This window comes from Eubalaena glacialis, chromosome 1 (genome assembly GCF_028564815.1).
Source record: "Eubalaena glacialis isolate mEubGla1 chromosome 1, mEubGla1.1.hap2.+ XY, whole genome shotgun sequence".
NCBI lineage: Eukaryota > Metazoa > Chordata > Mammalia > Artiodactyla > Balaenidae > Eubalaena > Eubalaena glacialis.
In genome coordinates, this window is record NC_083716.1 from 52,815,384 (window position 1) to 52,826,368 (window position 10,985).

The following is a 10,985-nucleotide window of genomic DNA, read 5'->3' on the forward strand; positions in this document are numbered from 1 at the left end:
ACGCAGAAGAAAAATGAATCCACCACACGAGGTGCTGGGGAGATTACCACTGATAGGAGTGGTTGCAGAATTACTTTGTTAACCATTACCTGCATTCACTTTTAGAGACTGGTTGAAAATTCTAGGTTTCAGAAGCCAATTGTGATTGATGAAGTATTAGATGGATTCTGGCCAAATCTCCTGAACCATAGTGCTCAGGATAGCATTACTTGCTTGTTTCTCAGATCCTTTTTTATGAGACTAAGGGGAGGCAGTATCAGGACTGAATTGGACATCTGGCTTATAGTTTGCTCTCTGGACTCAAGAACCAGAAAAAGGGTGAATCTTCTGACTTTAGTTAAGAGACATAGCTCCCTCTTCTGGGTTCTTACTGAGCTTGTGATCTGGGCCATAACAGACCTCAGAGCATCCAGGGGCTTTGCTGCTGCTGTGCTGACCTACATCATTATGGATTACCAATAATAGGATTTGCCACTCGGAAGCTTGGACTATACTTATTCAAAAACTCATAAGGTAGTTTCTTACAGAAGAATATGGCTTCAGTTTCTCACTATTTCTTGCTAGTTCTGGTCTTTCTGGATTCACATGCAGCTCAGCCATCCTGTCTGCCAGGATGTACCTGCTCAGAGGAGAGTTTTGGCAGGTGCGCTGGGCTAACAAGATCCTAGAAGCTTGTAGGGGATGGGCTTTCTTCGGGGATGATGTGAAGTGGGAGCAGGCCAAGATTTGGCAGGAAATCAGCAAAATCTCTGTGAGACTCCCTCTACCTGGTGCTGAACTTTGATAAACTGTGCACTTTTACCAAAATGGGTCTAACTCTTGTATTTCAAGAGAATCGTATTTTTTCCTTCTAATTCATATGTCTAATGCCAAGATAAGCCTGATCCCACTTCCCAATTTCCTGATGTACATCTCAAAGCTGTTCTGGTTTTTTGTACAGGACTCTGCAGTGCGTGTCTATCACTTTGGGAAAGATCCCAAGGAAACTTCCTGAAGAGTTCAAGCAAGTGAGAATTGAAAATTCACCCTTATTTGAACTGCCCCGCGGGTCTTTCATCAACATGAGCACCTTGGAGTACCTTTGGCTCAATTTTAACAATGTCACTGTGATCCACCTAGGAGCCCTGGAGCACATGTCAGAACTGAAAGAGCTGAGACTGGAGGGGAACAAACTCCGTTCAGTACCATGGACAGCGTTCCGTGCCACCCCGCTCCTGCGGGTCTTGGACCTCAAACACAACAGGATTGATGCACTCCCTGAACTGGCTCTTCAGTTCTTGGTCAACCTGACCTACCTTGACCTATCCTCCAATAGGCTTACAGTTGTAGCCAAGAGTGTCTTCTTGAACTGGCCAGCCTACCAGAAACACCAGCAGCCTGGCTGTGGGGCTGAGGTTCTCTCCAGCATGGTGCTGGCGCTGCATGACAACCCCTGGTTATGTGACTGCCGCCTAAGGGGACTTGTCCAGTTTGTAAAGTCCATCAGTCTTCCAGTAGTCCTGGTGAATCCCTACCTCATGTGTCGAGGTCCTCTCTCCAAGGCAGGGCAGCTTTTTCACGAAACAGAGCTCAGTGCTTGCATGAAGCCACAGATCTCAACCCCCAGTGCCAATGTCAGCATCCGGGTGGGACAGAATGTGACCCTGCGATGCTTGGTACAGGCTAGTCCCTCACCAACTATTGCCTGGACTTATCCCCTGAGCACGTGGAGGGAATTTGATGGTAAGTGCATGCACCCTCTCCACGTATCTGGGGGGTTGGGGAGGTCTGTAGCAACCCTGCCCTCAATAGAGAAGTTCTAAACTGGGTCAATCATGAAGGAGAGGTGCAGGTAAGACTGGGACAGACCTGAATTATACTCACCACGACAGAAAAAATTCCGAGACAGTGTTCCACTATTGGCATTATTTTATTATTGTTATTATTATTTGGTCATGCGACTCAGTGAAAGCCCGGAATCCTAACCACGAGGCCGCCAGGGAACTCCCTATTGGCATTATTTTACATGGTTGCGTACAGATCTCTATAGGATATAAGATGTAAATATATGTACTCCATATAACATATATTTATATATTTGTTGCATACAGATCTATCTATCGATATAATATATATTTGTTACACACATATATGTATAATATATATTTATATATTTTTGCATACAGGTCTCTATAGGAAGTAAGATGTAAATATATATATTACATACATATTTGTTGCATATATATATATATTTGTATATTTGTTGCTTACAGATCTTGATAGGAGGTAAGATGTTAATATATATGAATTGACTTAACATATTGTATTGATATAAATATTATAGAATTGTATATGAGCACATATATTCTTTGAAAGCCTTCTAGATGCAAAACACCGTACTGTGTATTTTTAAATCATAGAATTTCTGACTAGAACTGATTCTAGAGATTATCTATTACTTATTTCTTAAACTTGTCTGAGCAGACTCACCTGGAGTGCTTGTTTCAAATAAAATTTTCAGGCCTCTCCCTGGACATTTGATTCAGTTAGTCCAGGGGAGGGCCTGAGAGAATGTATTTTAACAAGTGTTTCCTCCCTCTGCCATTGCCTACCCCCCAGCTAACTCTTACCAGGCAAGGTTGGGAAGTCCTAGATATTGACTGAATTTTACACTTCCTACCGCTGTGTTGATCAGACCTTATTGGCTTGAAGTTGCCACACTGGGACGCAGGGAGAGGGAGTGACCTTCGTGGGCCCCACCGCTGGGATTCTAACCTGCCTCTCATTTCCTGAAGCTCATGCTCTGCTATCACACCTCAGCTGAAATCACCTTTAATGCCACCCTTCAGCGTTGGGGTACATCACAAAGCCAGGGATGGCCTCTTGAGAAGTATCTTGACACTATCTAGAAGACAACTAGAAATATCTAAGTGAAACTTGAGAAGTACAATCAGTCACCCAGATATTTGTTATATATGGTGACAAACCTCTGGATGATTAAAAAATACTTAATTAGCTGAAATTTTGACTTTTTCCTATCATTTGATTACGTCTTATTGGCTTGAGGTTAAATACCAATGAAGGAGAAACATAGGATCTGTTGTTGTAGCCTCTTTGAGAATGATGAGATGCATCCAGATGTTATCTTTTGTGATGTTCTATTATCATTCTCTTTGGTACCATGTTAGATCCATTCTCTCAGTAATAATAACAGCTAACACTTACTGAGCACTTACTATCAAACTTACGGAGTAAATACTGTTATCATCCCATTTTACTGATGAGGAAATTGAGGCCAAGAGAATCTAAGCAACTCATCCAAGACCATATATTTAGTAAGGGATAGAATCCAGGCATTTGGCTCCAGGCTCTGAGCCACTCTACATCCGGGACGTAAAAAGGCACTTCCTGAAGCTCACAGTATTGTACAATCACACTGTTGTTAGAGATCTCCTGGAAACCACGTGTTAGCTCAGCGAGGCTAAGGTCGTTTGGTGGGAGGACCTAGTGAAGTTAAAAGAGTGTGGTCTTCATAGACAGAAGAACTAGGTTCCAGATCAATCGACACCCCTGAACGATTCTCACTATAGGCAAGTTGCTTAATCACTCTAGTCCCCAACTTCCCATGTGTAAAAATTGGGTGCTTACCTGACAGGATTGCTGAGAGGCAACACCTGGCACCTAGTACATGCTTAATAAGTGGTTGCCACCACCTTTTAACAAAAAACTGGCATTGCTGGACACTCTCCAGCTGACTGTCTATCAGAGAAATGTCTACCTGAGCTGTTTTGCTGTCTCTCTACCCAGTGTTGACCTCGTCTACTGCAGAAGATGCTGCTCTGTCGGAGCTGGTCATACCTGCTGCCCACCTGGTAGACAGGGGCAATTACACCTGTGTAGCCTCCAACTCCATTGGCAGGAGCACCTGTGTCATCTCCCTCCGCGTCCAGCCCGCCCAGGCCCCGCCCGCACTCCATTCTCTTTTCTCCATGTCGGAGGGCAATGCCTACGTTGACCGGCGGGTGGTTCAGCAAACAGTGCGTGGGATCGTGCTGGAATGGTTTGTGGCGGCCGACACCCCTGAGAAGTGGTTCACCCTCTACATTGGGTCGGATGAAGCCCTCAGGAAGGAGGTCGTTCATGTCGGCCCAGGAATCAGCACATACTTGGTGGATGATCTCCTCCCTGGCACAAAATATGAGGTCTGCCTTAGCCTGGGGCGCCGGCCCCCACGCCAGGGCCGGTGTGTGGTCTTTGTGACGGGCCGAGACCACGGCGGGCTGGGGGGACGGGAGCGCCTCCTGCACACCACGGTGATCCTGTGCGCCGTGCTGCTCGCGGTGCCTGTGGGCGCCTATGTCTGGGCAGTCCAGGCTCCCTGCAGCTGCAGGGAGCGGGGCCTGCGCTGCTGTCCTCATCGCAGGAAAGCCCCCAGGTGCCCCCTGGCGGTCCCAGAGCACAGGGATGTCTCCTACGGAGACCACACAGCTGTCTGTGAAGACGGCCTGGGGCACAGAGATGCTGAGGGGGAGGGGGACGAGGAGAGAGATGGAGAGGGAGATAGTGGCCCGGGAGGAATGGTGTGGGCCTCCAGCCCCTAAATTAATTCTCTGTGGCAGCTCAACTTGGCTCGACCCATTTAGTCAGTGAGTATTTATTGAGCAGCTACTCAGTTCCAGGCTCTGAACGTGACACAATGATCCAGGAGACACAATTCTTATCTTCACAGAACTGGTGCCAATGGACCTTTGTCCAGTTATCCATGGTGACTCGAAATTAATAAATGTTATTTTCTAAATATGTAACCCTATAACATTTACATGTTTACATGGAACATTTACATATAACACATTTCACATGTGTTATCCTCCTGCAGAAAGGTAGGATTCTAGCCTTTGTTACAGGTGAAGAAACAGAAGCCCAGAAAGTTACAATGACTTGACCAATGTCACCCAACTAGTAGGCAGGAGGCACCACCCAAAAGAGGTGCTAGTTCCACTGTTTCCTTTAAATGTTTGCTTTGAAGTCTCTTGTGTCTCCGGTTCTTCAGAAAGTATTATTCTTCCTTTTAACATCAGACTCCCAACTGAGATCACATAAGTTTGATGTTCTAAAAAAGCTGCCTTTTGGGGTGATGAGAGCCTGGCGGGTGATGTGAGTCTCCATTTGTGGGTGTCTGTGTCCCTGTGAGCAGTCCTTGGTGCTCCTGAGAGCCTGGTGCCGTCAGCAGTGAGGAACAGGGGACTGGCTGCAGCCCGGGGCTCATGGTCCAGTGATTGATGGAAAGCAGGGTCACAGGAGCCCTATTTGGAAAGAAAAGAATTTATATAAAATCATACAACTATAATTATTATTATTGCTCTTATACTTATTACAAAGAGGAGGCTACGCAGTCCTGATTCCCACCTAGTTTCATGCGATTGTGAGATTAAGGCTTATTTTTTCAGCCCTGTGTCCCTAGTATTGCAGTGCTGAGTGTGACAAATGTTTTTCTATGAATAAGGATATAATCCGCACTCCCCTCCCCAGTTAATGTTCCAAGCTCTCCTATTAAACCCCTGAGAGATGGTTGTTTCCTCTTACTGGGCTCACGTGGAGTAGGGGGGGTCCCCCTGAACCTCAGGGACGGCTCACTCTCCTTCCATGCAGCCCTGCTAGTGAAGGTCTTTCCCAGGATTTAAACCGACATCTGTGTCCTCATAGCTTCTCCCACTGGCCACAGGGAAACGCTCTGAAGACTCAAGTGTGAGCTGACCTCCTTGTGACATCCCCAGAAATATTTTCTCCCTCCTTCCCACCTTCCTTACCAATTCCTACTCATCCTTCCAGACCCATCTCAAATATCACGTCCTCCAAGTAGCCCTCCTTGACTTTACACGTCTAGGAAAAAGAAATAATGAGTGGAACAGGATATGCAATGTTTTTGTTGCTTGCAAGCCCTTTGGGGCAGAGACTGACCTTTCTTGCTGTAGCTGCTGGGCTCATCCAATACCTGGACTGTGTTGATAATCAGTGTTGCTTATGATGAATTTTAAAAATTGAAGACAGCTCTCATATTCAGACCAATTGTTACCTCACTTCTTCAAGTTCTCCTCATTTATCTTTTTCTGAGCACCAGAAGCTTTTTTATGGAAAATTCCAGTCACACCAAAAGTAGAGAAAATCTTGTTCTTCTCTTCAGTCAGCTTCCATAATTTTTTTTTTTTTTTAACATTTTCCACTCTGACTTCATCTAGTCCTTGCTCTCAACAGGTTTTTTAAACTGGAGTATTTATGGTAAATACAAAACTTACCTGTTAATATTTTAGTTCTATCTCCAAACAGATAATGAAGTTTCAAAAAGACACGACCACGATTCCACTGTCACACCAAAGAACATGCATTTTTGAACTATATGTACATGTATATAGTTATATATACATATGTGTACAAATAACACACACATATATGTAATGTAGCAGAGAATTTTTTCATGAGAGATTTCCCATGATAAATTTTGAAAAAAAGTGGTAGGAGCAGGGTAAGAACGTACTTCCATTGGCCTCTGCGTACTCCTTTCATAGGATCAAAGGCTGTCCGTGGGTCTTGAGGGGGTGCAGCCATCGTGAAATGGCCTGGGGCTACCTTGAAGGCAGGAGTGGATGCTTTGGCCTCCACTTCGGGCAAAGCAAGCTTCGCGGTGCGTGTGGGCAGAGGGACAGGAGGAGGGAAGGGGCTGTGGAAGAGGAGTGTGGGTAGCAGGGAGAGTCAGGAGCACGTCCTGAGCAGGGGCAGTGTTCAGCTGCGTCTGTGACATGGAAATGTAGGGAGGGGGAACATAATCTAGAGAGGATTTCTGAGAATCTGATATTTTAAGACCCTTAGACTGCCCCTTAAAAAATCCTAAAGATGCACGTTAGATCGATTAGGCAATATGATGGTAGGGGTAATAGCACAGACTCTGGAGCCCAGTTTCCTGGGCTTAAAATTTGGCTTTGCTTCTTACTGGCTTTGTGACTCTGTTTCCCTGAGCCTTAATTTCATCGTCTGTAAAATGAGGATAATAATAGTACCTACTGCATAAGGTTGTCCTGACGCTTGTACGAGTTTTTACATGTGAAGATCTCAGAACAATGCCTGGCACATAGTAGGCCCTCAATAAGTATCACCATTTGAGGCATCCATGTCCATTTGTGTTTTCTCTGAATGTGACTCAGCAGACAGACTGGTCATTTGGAACAGCAGATCTTATTAGGATTACATATGTGTGTCTATGTAGAAATACATACATATATGTATATATACATATAAAGACAGGGTATCTATGCTAACGTCCTTCACATTCTGTTTAATTAATGCTTAATTAATGTTCTGTTCTGTATAAATAATGTTTCAAATATGCTATAGTTTTAGATTCAGTTGTCATGCTCTTGGGAATCTGTTTAGAGCTTAGACCATGTCTTTTTAAGATAAGTGCCTTTGATACAGGAGACATTTGTAAGCAGGCCTACTTGCTTTTAGAATGAAGCCATTGCTAGTCCTAGGCATCTGTTATTAGCAACTTGAGAGAGGTGTTTTGTCCTTTTCTCTTTTCTTTTTGCTTGTTAGAGCCTGTGTCCCTAACACCTACAGGAGGGCCTGACACAGATGATATACTCAGAAATTGTGTTATTGAAAGAATGATTGAGTAAATTATTGATTAATAAATAAATGACTGGCCCTCACTCAGCCAAAGAGGTCCATTTGTACAATTTTATAATGTCACCAATATCACCAGCCCATTGCTACAAAATAAGGTCACTTACTTTATCGATCAAATTATGGTTGCTTAAACCTTACCCACTTCATTCTAGAAATGAAGACTTTCTATTTTTTTTAAAAAATTATTTATTTTATTTTTGGCTGAGTTGGGTTTTAGTTGTGGCACGCGGGCTCAGTAGTTGTGGCGTGCGGGCTTAGTTGCCCCGAGGCATGTGTCATCTTAGTTCCCCGACAAGGGATCGAACCCACATCCCCTGCATTGGAAGGCGGATTCTTAACCACTGGACCACCAGGGAAGTCCCAGAAACTAAGACCTTCTGAGCACTGCCCCCTCAACCAGTTATTTCTGTGAATCTCCTAAGGGGTCCTCCCTGTGTCCACATGCCAGTCAGCAGCCTTAGTCCTCACATGGCATCCTCCCCATTCTCTCTGCCCATCCTCCCATGCTCGGGGCCCTTGAAGACTGTCAGGGACGTATTCCTGCTTGCCAACAGATGCCAACAACCATGCTGGGTGAGCTGACCCAGGATTTTCTCAAAGCTTCCAGTCCTCATGGTGGGGAGGGATAAACTGGGAGATTGGGATTGACATGTACACACTACTATATAGAAAACAGATAACTAATAAGAACCTACTGTATAGCACAGGGAACTCTACTCAATACTGTGTAACGACCTATGGGAAAAGAATCTAAAAAAGAGTGGATATATGTATACGTATAACTGATTCACTTTCCTGTACAGCAGAAACTAACATGACTTTGTAAATCAACTATACTTCAATAAAAATTAATTAAAAAAAAAGCGTCCGGTCGTCAGAGAACCAGGAGACGCTGGCTCCTGCCCAGATCTTGCCAAACTTCGCCAGCTGGACTCTGGGGAACAGCTGTTCAGTACAGAGTCCCAAGGGTCCTCTTAGGGTCAGTCTCATTGGTTCCTAACTCCCTGGGAGCGTAGATGCTCAAACGCAACCTGTAGGGCTGCAAAGGTCACAGATGTTGTGGTGTCTGCCCCGCCCTCCCTCACTTGCCTCCTGGTCCACTCTCCTCTCTTCTCCTATCAGAGGGTGGAAGCATCCTGGAGGTAAGGATGAGCAGAAGAAATCCTTTCCTCAGGGTGTGATGCTCTAGCATGGGGACCATCAGCCGTCCTCAAATGCCCTCGTGTACAACTAAGAATAGTGCCTGTCTCCTGAGCTTGTATCAGCAGAAACAAAGCTGGTGGCAGGTGTTGTGCATAGATTAGCTCTTGTCATCCTCATAGCAGTGATTTTTTTGCATCCTGTACTGATGAGGAAAGTGAGCCCCAGGGATGCTTGGTGTCTTGTCCCAAGCCACACTTAGGTGGCAGAACCAGGATTCAGACCCAGGGCTGCCAGACTGTAAAGAGCAATGTTTGTTTGTTTGTTGTTTTGTTTTTGTTTTCTCGGCCACACCACGCAGCTTGTGGGATCTTAGTTCCCCAACCAGGGATCGAACCCGTGCCCCCTGCAGTGGGAGCATGGAGTCCTAACTAGTGGACTGCTAGGGAGTTCCCGAGCACAATGTTATTTCATATAATTAGAAAGTCTGAGCTCAACCACAGGAAAAAAGACACACTGTTCTACAGACTTCTTGGAGTCACATCGGTTGGTTGTCCATCTATCCTTAGGGCCCAGGAGTGGTAGAGCCCACCCAATCTGTTACCCCTGCCTCCCAGCTCTTTACCTTGAGGTCTAACATTGTGCCTGTCCTAGTGTGACTGGGCAGGCAGTCCCTTGGCCCACACTGTTCCCTAATGCAGTGGCACTTGGCCTGGCCTCACTCCCACTGTCCAGAGGGTCTCCTCCAGTGCCACCACATTTGCTGGTCCCTTGGTGTTAGCCATATCTTCCTCCTCTTTCTCAATATGGCTTGTGCTGGCAACTAGGCACTTTTCCCATGCTTCTCAGTACAAGAGTTGCTCACATGCCCAGTTTCCAAGATTGCCTCTGCTTTGGTTCAAGTTCCTGGGCTTGTCCTGGTGCCCCCATTACCCAACCCTGGGCCTTGATACTGGCCTGAGCTTCCAGTCCAGGGGCCTTCATGTCCCAGAGACAGCACTGCTTCCTGGGCTTTCATGTCTATACCAGGCCTCCCAATTCCTGCCCTCGCTGGGCTGGGCGATAATTAATTTTCGCCCCAGATCCCATCCCTCCCCAAGCAGCCCTGCTGAGGCCTGTCCTGCTCATCCAGGCTCTGATAAGCCACACTCCGGTAGACAAGCCCCACAAACGTGTTGCTGTTACAGATGTATGCGTGGCAATTTGGACAAAATTTTGCAGCCTCCCACAGTCGGATCTGGGGGTCGGGGGATTGATTCACCAAAGGAGCCAGGCGGCAGGCTGAGCTTGGCTGTCAGGACAATCGGTCTCTACAAGTCAGCTAGCACTGATGTTAAGCAGGCAGCCAGAGGTCAGCTTGGCTTTTGGTTAACAGATTTTATTTACCATTTACAAAAGACATTGACTGCATGCAAGTTGTAAGGATGCTGCATTGCCTATGGAGGGCAAACATGATCCAGCACAGCCCTGTCCTGAAACCTGTACCTGTTTGTTCAGTCTGGGCTACAGGCTTGTTAGAGACCAACCCTTAATACAGCTTGGGTTGTGGACTGCAGAAACCCTGGCAAGCAGCCTGCACACCAGCACATCTGAGTAACACCTTCAAACACCAACTCAAAAATCAAGAAAACCACATGTGCATGTAATCTGTTTAAATAAAATCACGGACATATTCTAGAGAGGTTATTAGTGAGCGGAGTAAAACGCAAAGAATTGTTCCGTTTCTTTCTGTGGGCACACATTTAGATTTCCTCTTGGCAGATTTCCTTAAAGTCAGATGGAACTTCTTTGCATTAATAGAGGCCTGCATGTCGTCTCTGCTGGGGGCCGTGAGCCCTCAAACCAGGTCCCTGCCACCAAACTGCTATGCGGCCTCTGGCAATCACTCCTCTAGGGAACTCATTTTCGTCATCTTGGCAAAACGGAGCCTTGGCTGGATGTGCTGCCCAGCTCTGGTCCTCTCTGACAATGGCTGGCCTGGGCTGCACGGGGGATGTAGTTGGGGGTGGGGGGTGGGGAGGGAGGAGACATGGAAGGGAAGCTATGCCATCACCCAGCTCGGGCTGCGGTGGATCAGTGGCAGCGCCCTCACCCAGCACAGTGCCTCCTGGGGGTGCTTGGAAGAATAGCTGAGGGGCTCCCAATACTTTGTGGAAGAGCTGCACCCCAGAGAACTGGGCTGCGGA

At 46.3% G+C, this 10,985-nt stretch overlaps 1 protein-coding gene across 1 annotated transcript; it reads left to right on the forward strand.

Moving 5' to 3' along the window:
- Positions 1 to 533: 533 nt before the first annotated feature.
- On the forward strand, positions 534 to 4,580 carry LRIT2 (leucine rich repeat, Ig-like and transmembrane domains 2). The gene is made up of 3 exons (XM_061190191.1): positions 534 to 643; positions 941 to 1,722; positions 3,787 to 4,580. Exons 1-3 carry the CDS (start codon positions 534 to 536, stop codon positions 4,578 to 4,580), a joined length of 1,686 nt encoding a protein of 561 aa, XP_061046174.1.
- Positions 4,581 to 10,985: the final 6,405 nt, after the last annotated feature.